Source organism: Centroberyx gerrardi, chromosome 14, assembly GCF_048128805.1.
Source record: "Centroberyx gerrardi isolate f3 chromosome 14, fCenGer3.hap1.cur.20231027, whole genome shotgun sequence".
Lineage (NCBI taxonomy): Eukaryota > Metazoa > Chordata > Actinopteri > Beryciformes > Berycidae > Centroberyx > Centroberyx gerrardi.
In genome coordinates, this window is record NC_136010.1 from 13,227,529 (window position 1) to 13,254,990 (window position 27,462).

The following is a 27,462-nucleotide window of genomic DNA, read 5'->3' on the forward strand; positions in this document are numbered from 1 at the left end:
GGAGAGGGGAGAGTAGATAGAAGGAGAGAGAGAGGGGAGTGAGGAGAGACAGGTGAGGGAATTTGTAGAGATTAAAACAAGAATGGGTGAAGAAGACAGATAAAATTAACTTTTTAGCCGAAGCGGAATGAATAAGCACATCCGTGGGATAAATGAGAAAAGTAAGCCTCTTGAATGGCATAGGAGACTACATATTCAAAGGTATAGGAGCGATTATGGAGAAAAGAGATGGAAAGGCTGTTTTTCTTTTTCTCCTTTTTATCTTTGGACCCTCATATGAGTGTTCTCTCATGAAGCTTTCATTGTCATACGCCTCTCTCTACATCTTCCTTACATATTCTGCGCAGCTCAGGCGATCAAAGGGCCTTTCCACTGTCCGCAGTGTGTGTGGTCTGACCTGGAGCCCTCCCAGAAGCCAAAGTCATTGCTGTATAAAAGCTCTAAAAAAAACTATATTTATTCTATCCCATTCCTTATAATCGTGTCTGGGAATAGCGCTAGCTTTAATAAACATGACCTTTCTCTTTTACTTGAAAGGAAGAACAGATTCTGCTACTCTTGATGGCCAACGGATGTTTAAAAACCCCATAAGCCAAGATAGTGACAGTCTTACAAATGATGGAACTCTAACCTTACGGGACTTTAGATACTCATTTTTTCTTTTTTCTTTCTCTTGTGATCCTGTCTCCGTCTCTTCTAGGGATCAAATGGAAGCCGGATGAACACGGGGTCATAGCCTTTGACTGTCGTAACCGGAAGTGGTACATCCAGGCGGCCACCTCTCCTAAGGACGTGGTGATCCTGGTTGACGTCAGCGGCAGCATGAAGGGCCTCAGGCTGACCATCGCCAGACAGACTGTCTCCTCCATCCTGGACACGCTGGGAGACGACGACTTCTTCAACATCATCGCCGTGAGTACGCTTCTGTGGAACTCTGTGTGTGTGTGTGTGTGTGTGTGTGGATTTAGGTAGTTGAGCGGTATGGGGGGATGCACTCTATTTCTCTCAAACACAGATAGACACACACGCACACACACACACACACACACATCCTCTCCTCTTCAGATCAGAGGAAGTGCTGGAACGAATCAGCTTTCTCCCCTGTCACGCTCACAACCAATTAGCAGTCAGCTGGATGAAGATTTGAATTGCAAAAGAGACCGCTGTGATTGGATCCCGCCTCAGGCACCCAAACCATTGTTATCGCATCCCAGTCTGATGAAACTGTGTGTGTGTGTGTGTGTGTGTGTGTGCACATCATGCACATGCACACGTGTGTGTCTTATATCTCTGTCTGATGCTATTTCACATCAAAACATCCCTCGTCTCTTGCCAGACTCCATTCTCTCTTTCTCTCCGCGGAACAAAGTCTTCATTATCATTTGATATCCTAATCATATTATTGTGATAAATGTTCTTTTGGAAAATGGAGAAAAGGAGGATTTAGACAATCAGGCAGAAGCATATTGTTTTTCCCCACTGCATTTGACAGAAGTCCTTTTTTAGTCGTGTAATTGATAATACATGCGTACACTTGAGAGATTAATTCTATCTCATGTAGTGAGAATCTTCATGTTCATGTTCATGTTGCAATACATACACACACACACACACACACACACACACTTACATGCAGCGCATACACACAGATTAGGGCAGAATTGCTGGCTCTGGAAGAACACACATCATCCATTTTCTTTCATGGACTTTGAAGTCTAATTTGTAGTCATGCATTAAATGGTGAGTATTATCACAGAATGGCAGGCATTGGGTATGTGTGTGTGTGTGTGTGTGTGTCTGTGTGTGTGTGTGCGTGCATGCCTATATGCGTGTACGTGTGTATATGTATGTGTAAGTGTGTCTGGGTGTGTGTGTGTGTGTGGGTGTGAGTGCATGTGTTTTTTGTTTTTTTTCACTGAAGTGAGTGAAGTTTCTCACATTTTCACATGTTGCATTTTCAAACATACAGATTACATATTACTATATATAGGCTATAACAAACGTATTTAAAAAAAAAAGAAAAGATTATTAGATTCTGTTTGTGTTTTTCCAGTACAATGAGGAGTTGCATTACGTGGAGCCGTGCCTGAATGGAACTCTGGTCCAAGCAGATGTCACTAACAAAGATGTAAGTTTCCTTCCTTGTCTCCTACTCTTGTCTCCTACTCTTTTCTCCTACTGGATCGGAAATCACTGATATATTTTTTGTGACTGACGCTCTGACCAGACTCTGGAGAAGCAGAGCAGAAAAAAACAGAGAATGCCTTTGCAGAGAATGCTCAACAGTAAAAAAGTAATTTGGGTGTCAGAGTGACAGGCAATGCGGTTTGGGTCTGTTTGTGTGTGCGTGTGTGTGTGTGTGTGCGTGTGTGTACGTGCATGCATACCCATCGGAGTGTTTATGCAGGACGTTTTCATTAAGATGGCACCTGTGATAATCCTTTGCTATTACTGCGGTGTGAATTCTCCAATTCCCAGTTTGAAGTATTTATTCCCACCTGCATGGCTATTTCTGAGTCTCTGCTCCCCTCTGGTACCTATAGGCTTCATTTCCAGGTTCACGTTAAAAATTCAATTTCCTGGCTCTGGCCTAACCTCTATTAGTCTCATGCTTAGCCTTTAGGATGCAACTGAATATGTTTTCTAACCAAGGCAGGGACTTAGTGCAGCCATGTGCGCATATGTGGTGAAATGTGAGTGTGTATACATCCGTGTGTTTGCATTTCAGTTTTGTTTCTGTTTGTTTATTTGCATGTGAGTGTAGTGCTGATGCATATGGATTAGTATATTGTGTGCTTAATTCCAGATGGTGGTTTAATGTACTGTGAGTCAGCCAGCTAAGAGTGGAAGGCAGTCTGCACTAGAAGATAAGCCTAATGTCTTTTACTCCAGCTGGGGGCAGGAAGTGGCAGTCACACAGTAGAGAGGCGAAAAGCAGACTCAGACACACTGATCTGTCTGCCCAAAATCTTTTATTTCATACCCAACCTTAAGCTGGCTCATGAATACCTGTTGTCAAGTAAGCATGCATGGGCATGTGCGGCTGTACACACACACACAAACACAGGCACACAAACCCAAAGGATATACTGTCAGAAGCAGTTATTTGTCTAATTAGACTTGACAACAGAAATCCGCAGAGAGTAATCAGGTACACAAAGGTGAAATCCATCCTCTCTCTGCCCTCTGTGAACTGGTTAATACAGGGTTCACAAGCAGAGCAGATTTATACTCAGAGCCTTAATACTTAATACAGGTGAGAATGATGGGAATGAAAATGGACCCACATTTTGTAAGGGAAACTGAACTAGAGGCTGAGTGTTAGAAGAAAAGTGTATATTTTTAACTGGTAAATTTCCATCCTGATAGGAGGGAAGGGATTTTTCTATTGATGTCTGGTAACTCCCATTAACAGACGCTATTACACTTTGAAATATGGTTCACATTTAATTTATCCCCTCTTACATTTACCTCCATCTATCTTACCTGTCTCTCTCTCTCTCTTTCTCTCTTTCTCTCTTGCACACACACTCCACAGAATAGAAAGTGCTAAGCACGGTGGAGGACATTTTGAAAAGGGGGAAAATGTGTTTCTTCTGTGGCAGCAGGTGCACTCTTTCTTACCAAGACCTGAGAGTTTTTGAGAAAGCCTCTTTTTTCTTATCCCACCAATTTTCTATCAATTTAACTTCCTACACACACACACACACACCTAGCATCATGTCCTTTGCTCAAGCGGATAAAGTGTCTTCTATATGGTTAGGTGTGTGTGTGAAAAATTTCTGTACCAATACCAAACTATACTTCTTTCAATACTGTCTGTCTGGATGAAAGCATTTGAAGGTTTCCAAAATGCAATACAGTGTATCCATTTGTAGATGTTTTTTTGTTTTGTCAGGTTTGCTTGTGTCTGGTTTTTGGCCAAAAGCTTTACACATAATTATTTACGCCATGTTAGTGCCATTCCAATCACACGTAAAGCTCACTGATAACAATTGCTTGTGAGAAGAGTGGCAATAAAGAGTGGATAAAATTATATATCAACTTCACTGAGTACTGAGGTATCAAAAGTTGGCACTAACATCTTTTCCAGTACCTGGTAGCACTGATGTGATTTGGCTGATAGCTAAAAAGCGCAATGTTTTCAAACCCGGCGCTAGTAGTGAATATGCTCAAGAAAAGTGTTTTAGTTCACTATTTGTTGTTTGTCACATCTCAAGTAGCCCACGGATTATAGTTGTAAGCTCATCACTACTTTCGCAAAGGTATGAGGAAGATGTGCGACATTATTTAATCGCTATATTACCTATTCATTTGATACTGAAACAGGCATAATTTGTTCCTCTTTTCCATGCATTTTTCAGAGTTACACTTGCCACCAAATCAAAGACCTGAAGCTTTAGCAAGCTGCAATGTGTGTGTATTAATGTGTTGTTGTTTTTTTGTGAATGCATTATTCTGTCCATGTAGTAAGGCTTAGTTAAGATGGCTGCTGTGATAAGTTCTTTGTATATGTGTCTACAGTATTAAAGGGTTTGATGTCCAATGCACATTTCAGAGCTTTGTACCTGTGGTGCAACGGTTGGACACATTCAGCAGAGAACACATAGGTCTACACACACACACACACACATGCACGGACACACGCAAACACATGCACAACACAGTCACAGTCTTGATCCCCCACTTTTGTACACTGCTGTGCCAGGGATTGAACACAGCCTGCTGTGCTGAGACAAATCACTTCGATCTTAACACACACACACACACGCGCACACACACACACACACACACACACGCACGCTTACACACAGTAGGTAAAGTTTGCTGCGCTCCAGGGTACAGCCTTTTGTTGGAACCGATTAACCTTTTTATCCACATCAAGGGAAAGTTGTGTCTTTACGTATGTGGGGGTGTAGTCAGGGACGCTTGAGGTTGTTGTTGTGCACATATTTATTTGTGTGTTTCTAGTGTCTGTGCCTGTGTGTGTGTATGCATGTGTGTGTGTGTGTGGACTCCCCAGTGAGCTAGCTCTGATATGGCCTTATGCTGCTTGGGCCCCCTGCTGCGTGTGGAGAGACTTTCCTCCTCCCCTCAGAGAGCAGCAGAGGACTGGAGGAGAGGAACAGAGAGGGAGGGAAGGAAGATAAGAGAGGCTGGGAGGAGGAGGATGTGGGGGAGGAGGAATTGTCCCCCAGAACTCACAATATGAGCGACAGAGCCATAGCTTGTATGTAATGTCTCTATTGCCGCAGGTAATGTCGTCCGTGTGAGGTAATGTCGTCCGTGTGAGGTAATGTCGTCCGTGTCTGATCACCTGTGTAGCTGGAAAGGAAATGGCCTTTACAGGGAAATGGACAGAGCCGGAGTCAATAGGAAATGTTTGAAATGCCAACAACTGGATCTAAATAGCTATAAATAGAATGAACTGGAAAATGTGCTCCATGTGTCCATCTGTGTGTGTGTGTGTGTGTGTTTGTGAGTGTGTGTGTTGCCTCCAGGCTGTTGTGAATAATGAGACACGCAGACAAGACCTGTTAGGTTGCTGACAACATTAAACTCCATTAATTGCCTGAGAGAGAATCTAGCCTTTGTGGCATGATCACACACATGCACACAAACACACACACACACACACACACACACACACACACACAGAGAGAGACGCACACGCGCGCACACACACTAGAGGGAATAGTTGTCGGCTATAAGGAGTGGGAGGGAAAATAGGACATTTTAGTTATTTTAGTTAGTATGTGACATTTCACTCTTGGATAATGTGGTAGTTTGCTGCAAACACTGGCCCAGGGCCAAGTTAAAGAGCCCATTAGACTGTCGGTACAATCTCTGTTCACACAAATGATGGAAAATCAAGTTCAGTGAAATATTATATATTTACTTTCTCTCTATTAAGAACAGAACAATAGTTTTTAACCTGCAGTGCTTGTGAATCTTAACTTTTTCCTCTGTCCTTTCCTCCTCTTTTCGCCTATCTTTTCTCCTCTCTATTAAACCTATGATGACCTTTAATATGTTTTTTTTTTTTAATATTTCACTGTTATTTCTCATTTTGTCGTGTCACCATGATTTTAATGTTTCCCCCCCATCCATTTTTCCAGCATTTCCGGGAGCACCTTGACAAGCTGTTTGCTAAAGGGATTGGCATGTTGGACGTGGCTCTGACTGAGGCCTTCAACCTCCTCAGTGATGTAAGTGCATGATCACCCACACACACACACACTCACATACGCTCACACACACACACATACAACAAGCCACGCACAAGAAATTAATTAGTCCGCTGTAATTAATAGCTAAATCAACAGAATCATGCCAAAACCAAGTAAACAAGGGACTCGATGACTCAGGTTACTGGATGGACATTTCCTCATTAGCAAAAAGCAACACACTCTCTCTCTCACACACACACACACACACACACACACACACACACACGCCACCCTTTCCAAGTACTCGCACACTATAACAACACACATCTATCTTTAGTGTATCCTCTCTGTAATCTTGGTGTGGTAATGCACTCTTGGGTAGATGTCACTGTAGTGTGTGTGTGTGTGTGTGTGTGTGTGTGTGTAGGGGTAGACATACTATTATTATTCCATTAGCCTGATGTTACAACACAGCTTCCCTGATGTGGAAGCAAGTCATGTAAAGATATGGTATATACTCTTAATGAAGTGCCTCTCTTTCCCTCTCCTCTCTCTCTCTCTCTCTCTCTCTCTCTCTCTCTCCCTCTCTCTCTCCTTCTCTCTCTCTCCCTCTCCAGTTCAACCAGACAGGGAGAGGTAGCGTGTGTAGCCAAGCCATCATGTTGGTGACAGATGGAGCAGTGGACACCTATGATGCCGTCTTTGCCAAGTATAACTGGCCAGACAGGAAGGTAGCGCATTAAACACGCACGCACACACACACACACACACACACACACACACACACACACACACAGACACACACACACACACCAACCATTTGTGTTAATGCTCTGGTATTATTCTGCAGTTGCGTTCCAGGACAGTGTTGTATGGTGAGCCAAACTCAGCTGAGCCCAGTTTCCCATAAGCATCTAATCATCTTTCTCTATTATGGCTCCATAGACAAAGATGGTCTTAGGACTATTAGGCTTTTGGGAAACCAAGACCCGAACTAAACCGAAGCCTGGTTGCATTAAATGAGAGCGATCTAACTCTGCAGAGACTTCAATGACAAAACTCATGCTATTCATGGTTCTCAGTTCTGTGCCCCAAAAGTCATACAGTTGTTTCTAAATCCATAGTGATATACTTTTATTTCTTTGTGTTTTCAGAACATTTCACAGCAAGTTCGTGGCTAAGTGTCAGTGTTTGGCTGAGTGATTAGAGAACGTTTTTGACCAGCAGAAGGCATCTAGTTGGCCCAGTATGGGGGCCTCTTAGAGGGCATTAAAGCAGAGTAAAGTATGGTCCTGTCTGTGAGGACTGGGCTGCCTCTCTGCTGTCCTGCAAGGTAATTGTAGGGCTCTTCTGAAAGGCCACGAAATGAAATGGGAGGAGAGGGGGAGAAAGGAGACAGAGAGGGAGGAAGGGGTTATTCTTAGGTCATTTTCCTCTGTAAGATAAAGCCCAGGGGGTCTGTGCCTTTAAAAAAAAAAGATAAAAACAAATACTGTATACAAAGACACATGCGTACACACAGCCATACAAACAAGTGTGAGCGCAGACACATGAACATGCACACACATGCGCTCGGACACACACATACACACACACTCTCATTGCTTCAGGTAAGTTATTCGAATGGCCTTGAGGAAGTGCTATTGCAGAGACTGTGAATGTGGAATATTGAAGCCCAGAGGGTTTTGGGTGTCTGGAAGTCAGTTGTGGGATGTGGGACATTATTAGCCTAATTCATCCATTTGGTATTCTTATTATAAGAAATCAAATGAGTGCGTTCCTGCATGCACTGTATATGGGTGCCTGTGTTACCGTTAATGTATTCCCATGTGTGTCTGTGTGTTTTTACGGTCCATAACACCCTATTGTAACTGCTAGCATCCCCCCCACCCCCACCCCCCAGCCTAAAGGCGGTACAGCAGTGAGCGGAGAGGGGACAAGGCTGCTAGATAGTTCCATTTAGAAGAAGCCCTGCTGATAATAGAAGTCTTCAGTCTCTGTCACTCTCTCCAGCCTCTCTCTCTCTTTCTCTCTCTCTCTCTCTCTCTCTCTCTCTCTCTCTCTCTCCCTTCTGCCACTGGTTTTTAATGGCTTCCTTCCAAACAGCTTCACAGCTTCTATACTGTGTCACACTTGAGTATAGGCCTGGTATGGAACAGAAAGGAAAAATGCTAATAAATTATTGGTTTTCAGTACGTGTATTTGAAGGATTACAGTCCAAAAAGCTATATACCCTTTATGGGAGTCAAAAGATTTTAGTTGATATTTATTACCTAATAAAATAAACTGCGAAAACTGCAGCATGAAAAATGCTACTAGAGTATCTTCTAACAAAAAGTCTTAAGATAGCGAATAACTTCAAATACATTCCATAATGAGTTTTTCCTTCATGTTATAGCAGTGAGTATTTTCACAGAGATATCACATTTTTCAATGGTAGATAGCTGCCTTTTGTAGATAAAGATTTATTTGTTGTTGTTTTTGGAAATTTTTCTTGCTTTTGTCTTTGCTTTGTGAAGCATAACCCCACGAAACTATAATGTGCGTAACAATGGGCAATAAAAAGAAGTGAAATTATTTAGTGCCAGAGTAGACCTTTGTGTTCGTTCATTTTATAGCATATTTCTCTGCTGCTTTCAGCGTAATTAAAGGCTCACGAGGAGTATTGATCCCAATGAGTTCTCTGAGTAATAACAAGAGATGAAAGAGTCAGACTGCCCTGCATGTACACACACATAAACGCACACACACACACACACACACACACACACACACGCACCTGTGAGCCATTATCTCAGCTAGCCGGGCTTGAATGGTGGCTAATGACGCCCTTCCCAGCATGTCGTCCACCAGCGGTGATCCTGCCAAAAAGTGTTTTAACTTTCTCTCACTCATGACTCATCATGTCCTCCCTGCTGCCTGGCTGCAGCTGTTTAACTGACAGGAAAACGCCCAGGCAAAACCCCAAAAAACCAAACCACTGTGATGAAATTACAACAGAAGAACACAAAGCCTTTCTTTTGTGATAATCTAGTACTGCACTTTAACTTGAAATTGTCAGTGGGTAAGAAATTAGGTGTATTACATCTGAAAGCAAATAAAAGGTTTCCTTCCAAAAGGGTATATATATCCAATTGGAGTGACCTGAAATTCAATATTTCAAATGTATAGATGATTTCATCCTCACAAATGTTATTTTGTAGGCAACAATCTTGAAATAGCTAATAACGACAATTAGCTTTACAGTAATAATGAATTTTACTTTCATGCCAGCAATCATTTCAGAGTAGCTATCTTTTTTCTTTTCTTCAAATGATGGATATCTCATTTTTGAATGAAAGTCAAATGTAACAGTCAGTATTTTTCATCCAAAAATTCTCTTTTCTCTATCCTAGTAATGTTTTCCTTATTAGTAGTTTATCTTATACAGTCTTATACTGCATGTTCACCAGCTGCTGTATAGTATTACCAGTTCAAAGCCTTATTGCCAGGTCAGTGTCTTCCTGGGCAGATAGATGAAGAAGTAGATGGGTAGAGGGTATGGACTTTCTTTCTTTGACTTTAATAGGCTCAAAATTTTGTTTTAACATAATATTCTAGGTTGTTGTGTCAGACTTTATTTTGTTTTTATTATAATTGCAGATGATTTTACCTTTCTGTACAGCTGAAAGAAGTGGAGTGTTCCACATATAATTCCTCTCATTCTCTAATGATCTGCAGGTCCACAAAGAGTCCTGCTCATTTCAGCTATTGTCAACTCAGTTAATTTGCCTTCCATTTCACACTGTGTGTAAAACACTCACTATTTCCATCCACAGAGACAAAAACACAGCGAGGGACAAAACAATTCATAGAGATGAAACACTGCTTGGCACTGCTGTGTTGTTGAGGCCACAAGGAGCGGCGGATAGGTGTCCTCAGATTATTATATGTGGGGGTGTGTTTACTCCTCCTCACTTATATCTCTTTACTGCATTAATTACAGGCCCAACTAAAGAACTGATGAAGTCTGTATTCACTGTTATAATGTATCCCACTCAGACTAGTTCATTCTTCTGGCTGCGTCATCCTCTCAAGACAGCAAGACATAACAGAACAAAGCACAGTGCAACACAACCCAACGCAGTACAATACAGCACAAAGTAATGCATCACAACGCAATGCAACACAACACAACATAACGCAATGCAACACAATGCAACACAATGCAACACAAGGTAATGTAAGGCAATATAATGCAACACAAAGCAACACAACACAACACAACAAAAGGCACCACTCCCCAGCTCCCACGCAGAGAATAATGAAGCAGAGAGAACCCATCTGGCACCAAGTCTGCAAGTGTGTGTGTGTGCGTGCGTGCGTGTGGGTGTGTGTGTGTGTGTGTGTGTGAGAGTGTACCAGAGATTGCGTTGTCAAGTTTCTGGGAGCGACATCTCAGGAGAGTGTGAGTGACAGTGCAGGATGAAGGCATTATGGGCTTTTATCACTGTAACCACCTTTATATTACTGCTGCCTCCACTGGCCTCCTCCATATTCACAAATAACCTTTTTCTCTACCCACACACACACACACACACACGCACACATACACACACACAGTATGCACATAGATGCGTGGACACATATTGGTAGGCAGGCACACTTATTCACATGCACACGGACACACACACGCGCACAGCCGCACACACACACACACACACACACACACACACACACACAGGCAATCTGCTTTGTACCTTTTGCCTTTCTGCTTCTATCTCTCTGCCTTCTCATCTGCCTGCTCACCTGCTCTTTTAATGGATGGAAGTTATATTTTTGCTGTCATTGTCAGGTTTACAATAAGGCAAGAATTTAATTTTGAGGGAATTTGACCCTTACTTTATTGTGTTCAAGCCATTTACTTGCGCCTTGAGGTACACACTAATGCCTTGGATGATTGCTGATTTTCATTACGGCCTGTTTTTGTACCGAGCTGCTCGGTTTGGAGTCTGACATTTTAAGATCTATAAATTATGCCTTTGTGACACTAAAACACACATGTAGCCCTACAGAAATATTTACAGTCTTAAGTGTTTGAGTTAACGTTTACACAGGAAAACTGAATAAATAATTGAGTTAAGTGCTGAGTAAATAATTGAGGAGTGTGAACGTATGCATTTGCGCGTCATGCATGTGTCTGTTTGTGTCTGAATGGGTGTGCATATATGTGTAAATCAGTCTGTGTACATGCATGAGTATGTGTTTATACTCTTTCAGGTGTGTGTGTATGTGTGTGTGAAGCATGTGTGTTTTCATGCGTGCCTTCAGTATATAGAGCTTGTGCAGTGGGGTAGGTTGAAGATTGCATGCTATGGGTACAGCCAGTACTGGTTCTTGTCTCCGCTGTATTTAACTCAACTGTAAACCTGTTCCATATTTAATAGCCCGCCTGCTACAGTTCAGACCCCCGTCTGGGCCACCAGCAGAGGGACATTATCACACACACCCCACTGAAACACCTCCAGACCCATTGCCCTGCGTGGAGCGGTTATGAGCGTATCTGTTGTGCCGTGTTTTTCTGTCACACCGGCACTGTCATTCAGACGGTTGAGGTTTATGTGAATAGAGGATGATTATAGTCTCGATAATGAGGGCTGCTTAAAAATGACAATCTGACAACTGTAATTATCCACAGTGAAACCCATTACAGCTGACAATAGACAATATCCATACTAGAAAATGAGAGCCTGGCATTGGCTGTCTTTAGTTTACATCTTTGTCAGCTTAAGCTGTTTGTCAATATTGAATTTATAAGGAGTTCGTCTATGAAGAACTGCAGTAACAATGACATGAGTATAATTTGTTACTGAAATGTTCGCCAGGAAAGAAATGGCACTTAAAAAGTAATCTTCAGCCCCTTCTGTTGTGTGCAGTCATCCAACATCAGATAAAGACACACATACCCACATCCATGCATGCATGCATGCATGTGTGCGTGCCCACACAAACACACACACACACACACACACACACACACACACACGCAAACACAGACACAGACACATGCTGTCAGGGTGAAGGGAGGCAGTGAAAAATGCAGGCAAGGGAGCTATGGCAGCTGTGCCCCCAGAGGCTTGCATCTGGTCCAATCTGGCAACCTGCTTTTCACACACACACACACACACACACATACACACACATACACACACACACACACACACACACACACCTGCCAAACACACCTGCTGCTAGAGCCAACTGAGTTCTGCTGGGCAAAAACTGGGTTTAGCAGCAGAGAGTTTAGAAACATGAAGCATGAGTATTAACAAGTCTGGATTCTTCTACTCAAAATATCATTTCATGTCTTATCATCTGTGTTAATTCTGATTACAAATTCTGAGTCCACATTATCTGTTAATCCATGATTATTTAATTTCTCAAGTTGATAAAAAAAATGATTTGATGATTTGAGGTATTTAAAATTTAAATAACAATCTAAAAATAGAATTTAAAACTTCCATGAGTTTATAATCAACTCTGTTAAGCAGGAAAAAAGACCCTGCTAATCACTGGCAGATAAAGAATGAGCCTTCTGCCTGGCTTTGACAGTGTTATCTGCTATATGTTGGCATGCTGGGCCCTATCGGAATGCGATTAAAATGACTGACGGCAGCTATCTGCTTTCTCTCCGCAGGTCCGCATATTCCCTTACCTGATTGGTCGCGAGTCAGCCTTCGCAGATAATCTGAAATGGATGGCGTGTGCTAACAAAGGTGGGATCTTACAACACATGCCTAGACTGCTGTACTTTGGGTGTATAATCTGTTTTTGGAGGAGAAAGTTGCTGTCAGCAGGGGGAAAATGAATACATTTTGGAGCTCAGGATTTGTTGTTGGTGTTTTGGTTGTACTTTCTCTGGTGAGATCCACGGTCTGTGGCTTCATGGTGATAGTGTTTGTGTGTATGTGTGTGTGTGTGTGTGTGTGTTTGTGTTTGTGTGTGTCCGTGCTCATGAGTATTAGCATGTGTATGTGACAGCAGGCAGCTGGTTCCAGTTGCACAGACCAGATATGTCACATTAGATCTTACTCTCAGCCTAAAGTCCAAACTATCTTTGTGATACACCGCTTTCCAGCTGCTTTGTGTGTGGTCACGGTTGTCTCAGTGCATAGAGCACTTTCCCCCAGGTTCTATATTTAGCTGGGAGGCGGGTGACAGAGACGGTCTGGCTCCATTTCCTCAGGCTGCCTAAGATAAGACAGGCAAGCCGCGGGTCACACGGGGTGTGTGTGAATGTGCGTCTGTGTGCGCATGTGTGTGTGTGAGTGGTGTGTGTGCATGTGCATGTACGTGTACGTATGTGTAGGTGTGTGTGTGTGTGTATGTTTGTGTGTGGGTGTGGATAAGAGGACAAGGGCATCCACTATTCCGCTTGGGAGTGATATCAGAGAGCCTTATCCAGTCAGTTTGAGGGTGTCAGTGGTAATGATTTGGCCTGTGTGTGTGTCTGTGTGTGTCTGTGTGTGTGTGTGTGTGTGTGTGTGTGTTGCTGCGTGAGTGTGTGTGTGTCTGTGAGTCAGACGATGATGCAGGCTTGAAGTGACACTCTCTCTAGCCAGCAGCAGTTGTGCAGAACAGTCTCAGTCTTCTTTCTGCTCTCTGGGCACAACATCTCCATCACAAACCACAGCAACAAATCCAGTTTTATTTCTTTACTGACGAATCCGTTTTGGTATAAACAGTTTTGCAAGCTAAGAAATGTCAGCTTCTCTGCCCTGTCGCTGAAGGCTTTAGTCTCATTTTCCTAAAAAGCTTATCACAATCTCTCCCTGTAGCCTTTGAATGGAGCAAAGAGAATCGTAATGCCAAGATTCCTCTTGGCAAATTGATGAAATACGGGAAATGCGGGTGATTAAAATGAAAAGCTCCCATTCCACAGTGCCTGTAGAATTTATTAATGTCCCCCTCCTGACCAGACCATGCTGTGGCTGTCCTGTCCTGTATGTATGACAGGTGCGCCATGTCACTGAGAGCAGGGAGCATCCATTTCTCTCCCCCGCAAGCACAACTGACTGGCTCCGGTGGCTTAGCCTGAAGGACACCCTCAGCCTACCATAGGGAGTAGTCATTCTTCACTCACCACTTGATGAACGATGCAGTTACACCGAGCCAGCCCGCTTTGTGTATCCGAGTGTGTGTATGTGTGTGTGTGTGTGTGTGTGTTGTCATTTCACTGTCTGGTGGAATAATAGCTGGATGCGAGTGGCTCTGAAGCCGAGACAAAGGAATCAGTCAAGGTTCACTTCCAGGTCAAGTTTGGAGTCAAGCGCATTCTTGTTGCTATAGTGAACGCAGTAATCGTCTGGTTTTAACGTGTCCAGCATTACTGAATGCAAGATAACATGACGCATGCAGATGGGGGACTTGATCTTTGCCCTTTCAGTTCAGTTTGCCCTTCAGTTTCAGAAGTGTTTTTCACCGTAGTCACAGATTTAGGATCAGATTATCGGTGATAGATCGTATCCTTAGTTAACTGGGGGGGATATTTGGCACTGGCCGTAGATCAGTGTGTTGTGTCTAGACTCATCTGGCTCCGCTCCTCTTCTCTCCCTGTGGAGTAAAGGTCGTTGCCGGGGACGATGACCCCAAAATCTATTTCCTCCGGCTATGATTTTCTCCTTGACTGCTCCACGGTGATGGAGGCAGTTTGCTGTTTTTACGGATGGGTGGAAATGTGGTGGCTCTCTTTTCCCTTTTCTCTGTGTCCCTTCCTCTCTCTCTCTCTCTCTCTCTCTGTCTCTCTCTCTGTCTCTCTCTCTGTCTGTCTGTCTGTCTGTCTTTCTGTCATCCTTATTCCCTCTCTTCCTCTGTGTCTCTCTGTCTCCCGCTGAGATAACAGTATATTCCCTCTCGCACATAGACATTAGCATCATAATGGCAGTATTAGCATCACAGGAAATGGCATCACATTTGGTTTAAATGGGATACTTTTTCCATTACATTTACATACCACTTACCCATTCAGGCTGGCTTGCTCTCACTTGTACATCACTGCGGGAAATTCTTCAGCTATTATACTCGTACACGTATCCAGGTTCCCATCTGCTTCATCAAGCCCATGTCAGCTGCCTACAGTATTCCAGCCTATTGTATTCCAGATGTAATTTCTCTGCTTTGGTGCCAAGGTAAGTAAAATGGGCGCGATGGCTTGGAAAAGATTTGCTAGTTCTATGGCCGTGCTGATATCGGATGTGACATGTGCTGCGCTGTGAATCTGTTTTAGAGATATGGAGATTGCATCATCCTGGAAGTAATTCACACACACACACACACACGGTTTCTATTTGGGGTCAGTAGGGTGTCATAATGAGTAAGGAGGCGGAACCTGTTCAAGCCCCCTTGTCGGCAAGCATCTGCTGAAGTGTCCTTGAGCAAGTCACTGAATCCACTACCAGCTCCGGGGACGCTGTTCAGTAGCTGACCTTGACCTCTGACCTCCCTGTGGAGGGGGATTGCTTACTGGGATTAATGAAGTATTACATTATTAAGATTATTTCTGTGTAAATTAACGTTATTCCATAATGTATATCTACTTCAGCATTTGGGCCATTAATGAACTGAATTGAGAATGCATGGTCAATTCCAATTCAATTCCTGGAGTTGGAATTGGAATTGGATTTGAAATTGCACCCAGTTCTAAGGAAACAGAATTGGAATTGAATTGGAATGACAAGAAACAGATTTGAATTCCATTAAATTCCATGACATTCCACTTCTAAGAGAAGTTGTCTTGACTTAGAAATCAAACATTATGAATCAAATAAAAGATTAAAAAGTTAAATGAAATGCATTTCAATCATAATGTATGTATTACGATTACATGTTATGCATCAAATACCACCTGAAAAGTGCCTTTAATATTTTATGATGTTCAGTATTGATAATATATAAAAATATGTGTAATCTCAGATATGTGGTAAGAAAAAACATTAAACATTTTTTCATATAATTTCATTGAATTAAATTCAGCTTAAATTCCAATTCTGTTTCCTGTAGGTTTTTTCAAATTCCAATTCCACTTCCAATGTTGAACTGGAATTGATGAGTTCATGAATCTCCTGATCTACTCTAATTTATCATTTCTCCTCTTGTCTCTCTCTCTCTCTCTCTCTCTCTCTCTCTCTCTCTCTCTTTCTCTCTCGCCCCAGGCTACTTTACTCAGATCTCCACGTTAGCAGACGTGCAGGAGAATGTGATGGAGTACCTGCATGTGCTGAGTCGTCCCAAGGTGATCGACCAGGAGCACGACACGGTGTGGACCGAGGCCTACATCGATAGCACCGTGAGTGGACAGCGCTCTCCCATCTCTCACATGGTACTGGACTCTAGTTCCCTCAGTCCTCCTTAACCGCACACCTCGGGGGGGTTGTGTATGGTTTCAGATGGGTATTTTTTTAGATTAAGAGAATGTAAACCGTTTGCTATTACTCACAAACAAAGGTACATGATAATACACTTTCTTCAAGCTTGAGATCAAAGATGTGCATTTGCATTTTTTCGAACAGATGAATTTCACCAAATGAGGGTATTAGTGACAAACAACAAGCAGAGGGTGAACAATGTGTTGTTTTGTGTTTGTATGTCTCAGAGTGCGAACGTGTGAAAGTGTGTGTGTGTGTGTGCGACAGATGGAACCATTAAGTGAATGAGCCTCGTGTGTGTGTTTGGGAGCTGTGTAGCGTGGGTGTAGAACATACTGGGGCGCATTGGTGAGCTAGTCTCTGATCTCTCCCAAACCTGGTACAAACCGACCTCCCTCTGTGTTTCCCGTGCTACACACACACACACACACACACACACACACACACGCACACACACACACACACACATACATTATGGAATGACAGTGAATAATGACACACCCTCTCACTTATTTCCATAATATTTCAAAACAAACTCAAATAATCACATGAATAGCTAAACCCACTGCACATGCTTTATAACTCTCTGGCACAGACATTATCATCCCTGAAACACCCCCAGGACAACTACAAACCTATAGAATCCTCTGCAATCCATAATCCACACACAATACGGTACAGTCACACATGCACAATACTCCTTTTTTTGTCAAGTTATTGTGTTTGGTCATAGAGGGTGAACAGCAGTCATTTGTCCTCTGCTGTTTCTGAATAGATTAAGAAAGAGAGAGCTGAGAAAATGGAAGGAGACAAAGGCAAGTTTCCTCTAGCAGAACCGCCTGCAGGCTATCCACACAACATTAAAACAGACCCTTTCTCTCTGCGAACCTCTAGTTCTCCCTTTTTCTGTCTGCCTCTGCTTATTTCTTTCCTGTTCTCTTTGTCCTAATTATCCCCATCCATTTATCGCAGTCAAAGTACATGCACTCCAGTCTGACCCAACAGTAACGGCTTAAGTGTTGTTTTTTGTGCTGTGACCCTCCCAGCTATAAAGCCATCTCCTCTTGACACAGTCATTGTTTTGTAGCCGCAGCCAAAGTCAATGTCAGTGGATTTAACACGCCCACTGATACTGGCACTCCATTTGGGGCGAACCGCACTAAAAGGCTTTTTGACACTTATCCACAAAACTTATTGACCCTTTCTCTCCTCCTGTCCTCCTCCTCCTCCTTCTCCTCTCTTCTTCTGTTTAATCTGATCTCTGTAGCTCCCTCAAGCCCAGAAGGTAAAACTCTGACTCGAGGCTGTTGCCATATTGTGCTGTGTTCACATGTGTTTGAGGCCTGGTGTGTAATTGATTGTAAACTAACTACCATAGTGACCCATGGCATTTCTGTGTTGTGTGTCTGTGTTGTGTATCGCTACCTTGATTCAGTTGCATACCGTACCGTTTTTGCGGCTTGACTCAACCTCCTGATTCAAGCCCTGCATTGTTGTTGTCATCGGTTCAGTGGATTGCTCACTTTTGCACGTCTGATCAGATACACACGCGCACGCCCGAGCACACACTCGCACTCGGTCATTCATCATCGGTGTTGCTGTGTTGGTCTTGCTTTGCCAGTGTCGCCACAATGCTGGCAGTGTGATCATGTGTGAAAACGTGAGGTTGCATTTGTTCGTTTGCCTGTGTGATTTCGGTGTGAAAACAAGATTGTCTGTGTTATTCGTTTTGGTAGAATTCTCCACAATAAGCTCCTTTCTCGTCTTCTGGGTGAAAATCCAATAGCCTATAATGACTGCCGGGATGATCTGTTCTGATGCCTTTTCATCGTTTTCAATGTTTTATGAATCATATGTGGGCCGGGATAAGGGCTCGTACTAAGCAGCTCTATAATCATAACAATGACGATGGTGGAACAGAAGAGCGCTCTGCCCCACCATCAACATGAGCGGAGCAGATAGCGGTCCCATTAGACAGCTGGCAGGCCATATGTCTGACATAGCACTGTTAGGGTTATAGACCCGAGCTGATAGACGCTGAAGCAGATCAGCAGAAAACAGAAATAGATACCACATTGTCAGACGTGGTAATGGGGATTAGCAGGGGATCCGCACTGTTTCTTCGTACACAATCACCCCAGCACCACTCTGGTCTGGGTGTCGCACGCACACATGCACACAACAGTCCTCGGAAAGTAAGACAGGAGGAGACATACTAACACACACACACACACACACACAGCATGGTGATAATAGCAGAATGTGATAAGAAGTTAGTACAACTCCAGGGATTGGCTCAGTGTAAGGAAAGTGATGAGCATCTGGGATTTGTGTTCCAGGGCTGATGTGTATCAGCTTCCCAGATCTGAGGCTGATATTTCTTCACTCCTCTGGGTGTGGTGTGTCCCCTCCGACTCCTCCCTTCCTCCCATCTTTCTCTCCTCCTCGCCGTTCCTTTCGGTCATTCTTTCTTCCCTGTGCCACGTCTCTCCTTTCCTCCTCTGTTTCACTCCTGCGCCTCCTCTCCACCTCCCTTTCCCCCCACCTGTGCTCTTCTCCTCGCCCGTTCCCCTCCCTTCCTCTCCGCCTATCCTCCGTCTCACCGGCTTCATCCATCATTCTCTGGCTCATTTGGCTTTGTTTCCCACTCTGTCGGATGAACTGACACTGGAGCTCAGGGACGATGGCAAGGAGTGGGGGTGAGAGGAAATGTGTGTGTGTGTGTGTGTGTGGGGGGGGGGGGGGGGGGGGGAGGGGAGGAGGGGGGGGAGCGCGGAGGGGTGGTGAGCGGAAAGGGAGGAGTGATGCAGGGGAGAAAGAGTGTAGGAGATTTGAAGAAGAAAGATAGTGAAAGTTGGGAAGAGAGGGCAAAGGAGAGGATGTGGGGTTGAGAGAGGAAGATTTTGCAGGAGAACAAGTTTAGTAGGTGGTACAGCGTGGAGAGTGAGAGGCAGAGACGGGAGAGCTGGCTGCACTTGATTACCTTTTGATCATGAACTTGAAGTAGTAAGCTATTCAAAACGATTGTCACCACAGATGAATATAAATTCCACGATTTAATAGCAGAATTGTTAACACTGATCGGGGTAATTGAGAGCTTCTGGAGATAATCCTAAAACAGCACTGCAGTGAAAACGTGCGCTGGGTCCGTGCCAGCTCTGCTTCTCGTGGGGTATATTTTTACTTTTCCCGCAGGAGTCTATTGGGGGATTTTGGCTCCAGCGCTCACAGCCAAATCATCATTAAGCCTCGTCGCCAAGGGAACGAGGGTCGCTTCGGCCACCGGCGCACCATTCGTCACAGCAACCCAGATTACGAGGTGTCCTATGAGACACCAAACAGAGGGCAGGGGTGTGTGTGCGGTCCCTTGTATCTGAGCCCTCTAAGGGGTGTAAGTGCGTTTGTGTGCGTGTATGTGTGTGTGTGTGCGCCTGCTTGTGTCAGAGGGGAGTGTCTGTATCAAAGCCCAGCGGGGATCTTTTTCATTCTCTGACCCGCAGCTGAGTAAAGGACTTACACACCTCATTTGCTCTGACTGACACCGATAAAGCCAAGGAGGCACTGATGCCGCACATTCGGCCCGAAATGTGTCGGGTTCTGACCTTGGATTCGAGGTTGTAGGTTATGTATGAAAAATCAAACTCTAGATTCTTTGCCAGACCTGTTATCGTGGTTCAGAGCGCTCCCCCGGGGAGTTGGGGAATGGTCATGCTGAAGGACGCTCATTTAGGATTCAAGGAAGCACCTCTTTCCTCACCTGGGTTAGGATGATGGAGCACAGGTTTAAACTCCTTTCCTCCTCTGGGTGGGGCAAGCGAAGACCCTCCTTAGTTCAGCAGAGGTCAGCTTTGCTTGCATCAGATGCGGTTACTGGCTGCCTTTCTCCATGGAGCTCTAGTAACCGCCTGTTAATTATGTCATTTCCTATAGAGCCGCTGGGCAAGCCTGATTTTCACCAAATACACCGCATCTTAGTTTAGTGTTCAAGTGCAAACAGTACACATTTGATGGGACTGCTCAACAACAGTTCATGTGGAAACACGATAAAAGTCTGTCCATACATTTACAGACGGGTGATATATGATCCAATAGGCCTGAGCTTGGAAATAGACTGTGTATTTTTAGATGAGGCTGTGCTCCTTTCCCCTGTCCTTTGATCGATCCCATTCTCCAACAGCAAGGCTGTCCATTGTTACAGCGGCTGTACTTAGGTGTGCTTTTTTCTCCCTTTGATGTCCAATACTGCGTCCTGGATTGCTATTACCAGCTGTCTAAGCTCAGGTCACCCATTCCTCTGTCCTCCGTATCTTAGGGAGACAGAATGGATGCTGGCAGTTTTCTGTCATTACCTATTATTACTGCTGGTGGAGGGAAGTGAGGGCGGGAGGTGTGTGTGTGTGTGGGGGGGAGTACAGGAGACATGTTATGCTCGGGTCTAGAGGATTGGTTTAAAGGGGTAATTCACAGCAGCATTCAATGCTGTCCTAATGCTGTATAGGAATTCAGTATTTTAGTCAGTTTAACAGAGTCTTTGTCCATAGAATGGAGTTCTGTGGATTCCTGTAGGAGAAACACAGATCATAACACATTTTGTGGGATACTTTTGAGTTGACAAGGAATTAGGTTGTGCCTTTTGCCTGCCCATGCAAATTAACACCATTGTGGATGTCCCTGGGATTTATATTGCACTTTATGCACCCAATATTTGTGGTGACTTGACCACAAACTGGGTGAACGAGTGACATTTAGGCAGTTTTGACATATCTGAGTGGACAAGAGCAGACCACTTTGTGCAGAGTAAGCAGCCTTCCTCTCGTCTACCCATAACAGTATCAAGCTTTCATCTCTAATGGATATCATCTCCAGATACAGACAGCCGCTGGAAAGATAAATATCATAATTATTCCGGCAGTCTTTTGGGAGGGAAGATACCCATCCCAAACTAGAAGCGCTGCCTTTGGATAAGCTTATTCCGCTAGAGATCAAAGGCAGGCTGTGATTGAACACATTTAAAGGCAGATAATGAACATGAATAAAACATGCAGAGGAAGTTTTGTAGGTCCCCAAAGAAGATAGTAGGTCTAGGTCTGCTCCAGAATCCTGATCAGGTTAACTAGTTGAGAAATGTATGTTGTCTTATGCAGGCTTGAGATTATCACTCACCCTGTCTCACTAGGTGGGATGGTACAATGTGATGTGCATGATATCGTACAATGTTCTGCACAGTTATGTTTCTGTTGTAACTGTATCAATACTATGTTTCACCATAAGCCTCTGTCTTCTCCCTCCTTCTCTCTCTCTCTGTCTGTCTCTCTCTCTGTCTGTCTGTCTCTCTCTCTCTCTCTCTCTCTCTCTCTCTCTCTCTCTCTCTGGCTGCCTTCCACTGTCTCTCTCTCATCATTCGCTCAGTTGGAGGATGGTCAGGGTCCAGTTCTGATGACCACAGTGGCGATGCCAGTGTTCAGTACTAAGAATGAGACCGTAAGTACACACACATATTAACACAATGCTTGAGAAACAATATCACTTTTCCCCAACTTGTTTCACCAACTTGTTTTCCCCAACCATCTTGCAGCACAATTACGAAACTAATTACTTGTTGCGTAACTCAGAAGGGACTAGATTATGAGATAATAGACCTAAATTTGAAATAATGGTTAATTATGGTTGTATTTGATCTGTAAATTAGAATAGATTGCTGTAACTTCATATCATACATCTATCAGCATCAATAATCAAATGTTTTACATTATAGATTACAATTTTTAGTAGGTAAACAGTAAATTATATTACATAAATAACCTTCCTAACTCTCCTCACAAATATGTTGAATGTGTGTGTTTCCAGAGAAACCGTGGCATCCTGCTCGGGGTAGTCGGGACAGACGTTCCTGTCTCTGAGCTGCTCAAGACCATCCCCAAATATAAGGTACCACTCACACCATCACATAGCTGTTTGTACTATCAAACTATTACAACCCTGTATGGATATGTAAGGCACCACTCACACCATCACACACTGTATTATCAGAAACAAATCTTGCCTTACTGTGCACCTGGATGCTCAATCAGTTAGAAGCTAAAGCAAGTGAAAGGATTTTGAATATTGTTTTGACTCATGTCTGCTCACGTGCCAGTCCAACGCCACAGTACAGTAATTGAATGCCAAGCCCAGTAGCAGATAAATCAGAGGTTTTGTTGAAGTTTTCATAGGGATTATTCGCAGCTCCTGCCTGAAGGCTGATAATGACAGGAAAATTATACACTACGTATACTAATGCATTCTGATAGAGTCCCCTGCCACCTCCCCTACGCTGATTTCTGTCTTTTACTGCGAGATCTGAGGCTTGGTTGGGTGTGTGGATTTGACATTTGAAAGTGTGTTAATTGTCCAGACGTGGATGAAAGATGCCATCCCCTGGTTTTGTGCAATTTGCAATGAGTTTCACGGGAAAGACAAAGATTCTGGCAGCGAAAATTACAAAGAGCTTGATTAGCCTTGGCTTCATATCTCACGCACTCATTTTCTGTGTGTTTGTGTGTGGGTGTGTGTGTGTCTGTGCGTGTGCACGTATCCTCGTAGCTGGGCATTCACGGCTACGCCTTTGCCATCACCAACAACGGCTACATCCTCACCCACCCAGATCTACGGCCACTTGTGAGTATTACCTCCAGCGCCATTCAGCTGCTGTGTAACAAGTTAGCCGAGTACGAACCTTATTATCGCAACAATTCCTTTCAGGGCGCAGAGATTGGAGTTCAAATGTATTAATTTATTTTCTATGGGAGAATAAGGAATACTAACTTCTGAGTTCATGTCAAGTCAATTACTGATTTTGCCGACGCATTGAGATGCAGATTGACACAGAAAATTGGTGTGTCGTTGTGTGGGTGCACTATGTGCTGTGCTGTGATGTGGTGTGTGTGTGTGTGTGTGTATGTGTGTGTGCGTGTGCGTTTGTTGGCTGCGTGGTGGTATGTAGATGAGGAGACCATGTTCCAGGCCTCCGCTGTGCTGTGAATAGACAGAGATACAGCTCCTGAATGGCTGTGATTAACTCTATTGTATTCACTCACTCCTCTCACAAGAGGATGGGGGGAATGAGAGGGAGGGAGAGGGAGAGAGAGGGAGAGAGAGAGAGAGAGATGGAGGAGAGCAAGGGACCTGCTTTACATGTGAAAATAGGAGGGGGGGGGGGGGGCGACACAGCAGAGAGAAACGCTGGATGAAAATGGAGAGATATGGAGGGATGAGAGGAGGACAAACGAGGAGGAGAAGAGAGGAGAACAGACAGAGGGACAGACAGACAGATGGTTTAATAGCAGTCTAATTAAAGACCGTAATGAACAGTGTTTAACAACTAATGAGGGGTGGGAGGCTGTCCTCACTGACAGATGAATGGAGGGGGGAACACACACACACGCACACACGCACTCTGATACAATACACACACTCTGTGGCCTGTGTCATGTATATTTAATGTCCATATCAAGCGGGGTCTGCGGGCCGGCCGGCTAGCCGGGCAGGCAGGGAAGGTGAGGAGAGTAGGGTGATTATGTTCAGTTGCTCTCTGCAGTATTAAAGGCCGAAGCACCTTTGACCTTATGAGTGATAAATCAGTGAAGCTTCACCACACACACACACGCTTGATCGTTCCTTTTAGCGAGGGCCAAAATCAAAGGATATTATTAAGAAAAGGAGTCATGGGTGTGGTGTTGTTTGTTTTGTCATTTTCTGCAATATCTGTATATGTGTGTGTGTGTGTGTGTGTGTCCAGTACGGGGATGGTAAGAAGAGAAGGAAGCCGAACTACAGCAGCGTGGATCTGTCCGAGGTGGAGTGGGAGGATAAGGATGACACGGTGAGAGACTGGTGGTAAATCTCCACGAGGCGTTGTCACAATATATCTCATGAATCACGATCTGATGTGTGAGACTCTTGCCTGTGCTCCGTGTCGCTGCAGCTGAGGAACGCCATGGTCAACAGGAAGACGGGCATCTTCTCCATGGAGGTGAAGAAGACTGTCGACAAAGGGGTGAGGAATGCGAAATGCAGAGATGCTCCCACACAAACACGCACACACACACACACACACACACACTTTACTGATTGGCCTAGTGGGAATGCCAAAGTAAATACTCAGCAGGGAGGATCCACTCTGCCAGGGGGCTCATTCACCCCTCTGGCCCCCCACTGTTCTTGTAGTACACACACACACACACACACACACACACACACACACACACACACAGTGGAGGAATTCTATGAGGCTGTTACAGTTGGCACAGTGACGCACAGGATTGACTTGACTTGGGGATTTTGTTTTTGATTTGGTGTGCTCTGAATGCATGAGTGTGCGTGTGTGTGTGTGTGTGTGTGTGTGTGTCTCTGTGTGTGTCTCTGTGTGTGCCCCTTATCTCCACCAAGCACATGTTGCTGAATGTGGGAGAGACAGCAGTCCAATGATTCTCTACTACTAGTCTGTCAGAGCGAGAGTGGGGAGCATTCAGGTGTGTGTCTGTGTGTGTGTGTGTGTGTGTGTGTGCATTTTCGCATTTTCACAGCTTAGTGAAGAACATTATACATTACTCAGATTATTAAGCATCCAATATGTAAATACTTACCAGCACACACACACACACACACACACACACACACACACGCATGCATACACATGCACACTCACAATCCCTCTCCAACTTCTCACATCGCAAGAGCGCACATCCATCTGTAGTGTCACAGGTTTCCTGACAGACTGCCAGCCACAAGTGTGTTCTCCCTGCTCCACTAGATGGAGCCAGACAGCAGGGAATCAGATATCTGCCATCACACTGCCTACCGTTTACTGCGGCGCGTTAGGAGCAGTACATGTACTGGAATGCAGTTTAGGAGATTAAATATATGTGTTTGTCTGTTGCGTTTCAGAAACGTGTGCTGGTGTTGCATAATGATTATTACTACACAGACATCAAGGGGACTCCTTTCAGGTAAGACGACTCGGAAGGCATTTGACTGTGTATTGGCTGTCAACCTACTATCATTCCATGACTTGACTGATGTTAGAGGAGTGAGCAAAGTATTAGCATGGTGAAAGTTTTCCCTAGTACGTCTGGTGAAGTGTCAGTCTGATAGAAGATGTGTTTATTGTAGTCTAGGGGTGGCGCTTTCCAGAGGCCACGGCAAGTTCTTCTTCAGAGGGAATGTCACAGTGGAGGAAGGTAGGAATTCCTCCCTTCTCCTCCTCTCTGCTTTAATTACTTTCACTCATTCTCTTTGTCTCGTTTCTGTCTGTTTTGCTCTGTCTGCCTCTCTCTCTCTCTCTCTCTACTAAGCTAACATCTAACTATGCATGATTTCTCTCCCATTCTTTCTTTCTCTCCTTTTTCTTCCTTCACTCTCTCTCTCTTTCTCTTTCCCTCTCTCTCTCTCTCTCTCTGGTATTGTATTGATAGTGAATGGTGGAAGCCACAATTGGACAGGAAGCTAAATATTTCTTTAGTGGCTTCTTAGGCGTGTCGTACTTGTTCATGTCTCACCATTGTGTGTGTCTGTGTGTGTTGTGTGTCTGCCTGTGTGTGTGTGTGTGTGTGTGTCTATTTTTCATGTCCAGCCTCATGCATGTTAATATTCATGCCGCGGTGTATGTGTGTGTGTGTGTGTGTGTGTGTGTGTGTGTATGTCTTTTTCTAAACATGTCCATCATGCGGAGCCCTCTGAGCATGACTTGGCTCTTCCTGATCTCATCAGACCTGTCACAACCAGTCAGAACACACATTTTTCACCTCTGGTGTGTGTGTAAGCGGATGTGCAAGTGTGTGTGTGTGAGGTGTGGGTGCATAACCTTATTATTATGAGTATCCATTGCTTTCACTTATTAAGTTGAAGATCTACAGTACTTATTTTGTTATAGGACTTCATGACTTGGAGCATCCTGATGTAGCGCTGGCAGACGAATGGTAAGAGTATATCGACATTGCTGAGCGTGTCTGTTCTGAATATATCATGCTGCTCACTCAGACAAGTGACATTTTGACTGGACTATACCCTAATTATACCCTCTAATCATAAAATCATAGCACTGTGAAATTTCACTGCGGCACAACATTGATACAACAGCTTTGGCATCTGCAGGACTTTGACTTGATGGTCTGTGTCACTTGATGAGTAGTTGTGACCAGGATTGGGAACTAACATGTAAACAAATTAAAGTAAAAGCTTTTCAAATTAAAGCTTGTAAATCAGAAAACCGACTTTGTTTTACTTCATATTCTATTCATCATGGCGGCACTGTAATCCAAATGTAACTGAAAGTAAGTGGAGTTTGAGTGGTGTTTAGCAGATAATCAGTAATCAGCAAAGAACTCCATTTTGAAAGTAAACTACCCAACGCTGATTGTGACGATTTGGCTTTTTATGGCCCGTTTTCCTTATTGCCCGTTCTTGTTTTGTGACAGGACATACTGCAACATAGACGAGCACCCGGAGCACCGCTACCTGTCCCAGATAGAAGCTATCAAACTCTACCTCAGCGGACACGAACCTCACCTTCAATGTTAGTTAAAATCCTCTACAGTCGCACTCACTCTTTCACTCTCCACCCTCAGCCTGCAAGCTGCTGAACTGCTGCACTCCAACACTTACCAGCTCTTTCTTTCTTTATACTTTGTTTTAGAATTACAGTAACTGATGTTTCTCGTGGTCAGTGGCTGGTTAAAGTATCTGGGAAATGATTGTGTTTTTTCCCTTGTTAGGTGACAAGGAGCTGATCCAGGAGGTTCTCTTCGACGCGGTGGTGACAGCTCCTTTGGAGGCCTACTGGACCAGCTTGGTGCTCAACAAGTCTGAGTATGTCTCCTACTCTCACTGCCCGTCTTTACTCTTCTATTTTC

General features: G+C 44.1%; 1 protein-coding gene across 1 annotated transcript in view; it reads left to right on the forward strand.

The window, feature by feature from the left end:
- The window catches only part of cacna2d3a (calcium channel, voltage-dependent, alpha 2/delta subunit 3a), a 108,381-nt gene that overhangs the window by 47,312 nt on the left and 33,607 nt on the right, over nt 1-27,462 (forward strand). Inside the window, exons 7-23 of the mRNA XM_078288329.1 lie at nt 701-912; nt 2,054-2,128; nt 6,120-6,209; nt 6,788-6,901; nt 12,847-12,925; nt 16,361-16,494; nt 17,841-17,858; nt 21,983-22,054; nt 22,421-22,501; nt 23,156-23,230; nt 24,351-24,434; nt 24,537-24,608; nt 25,499-25,560; nt 25,724-25,791; nt 26,484-26,529; nt 27,028-27,125; nt 27,325-27,418. Coding sequence (XP_078144455.1) covers nt 701-912; nt 2,054-2,128; nt 6,120-6,209; nt 6,788-6,901; nt 12,847-12,925; nt 16,361-16,494; nt 17,841-17,858; nt 21,983-22,054; nt 22,421-22,501; nt 23,156-23,230; nt 24,351-24,434; nt 24,537-24,608; nt 25,499-25,560; nt 25,724-25,791; nt 26,484-26,529; nt 27,028-27,125; nt 27,325-27,418 — 1,474 coding nt within the window. The remainder of the gene's footprint in view (nt 1-700; nt 913-2,053; nt 2,129-6,119; nt 6,210-6,787; nt 6,902-12,846; nt 12,926-16,360; nt 16,495-17,840; nt 17,859-21,982; nt 22,055-22,420; nt 22,502-23,155; nt 23,231-24,350; nt 24,435-24,536; nt 24,609-25,498; nt 25,561-25,723; nt 25,792-26,483; nt 26,530-27,027; nt 27,126-27,324; nt 27,419-27,462) is intronic.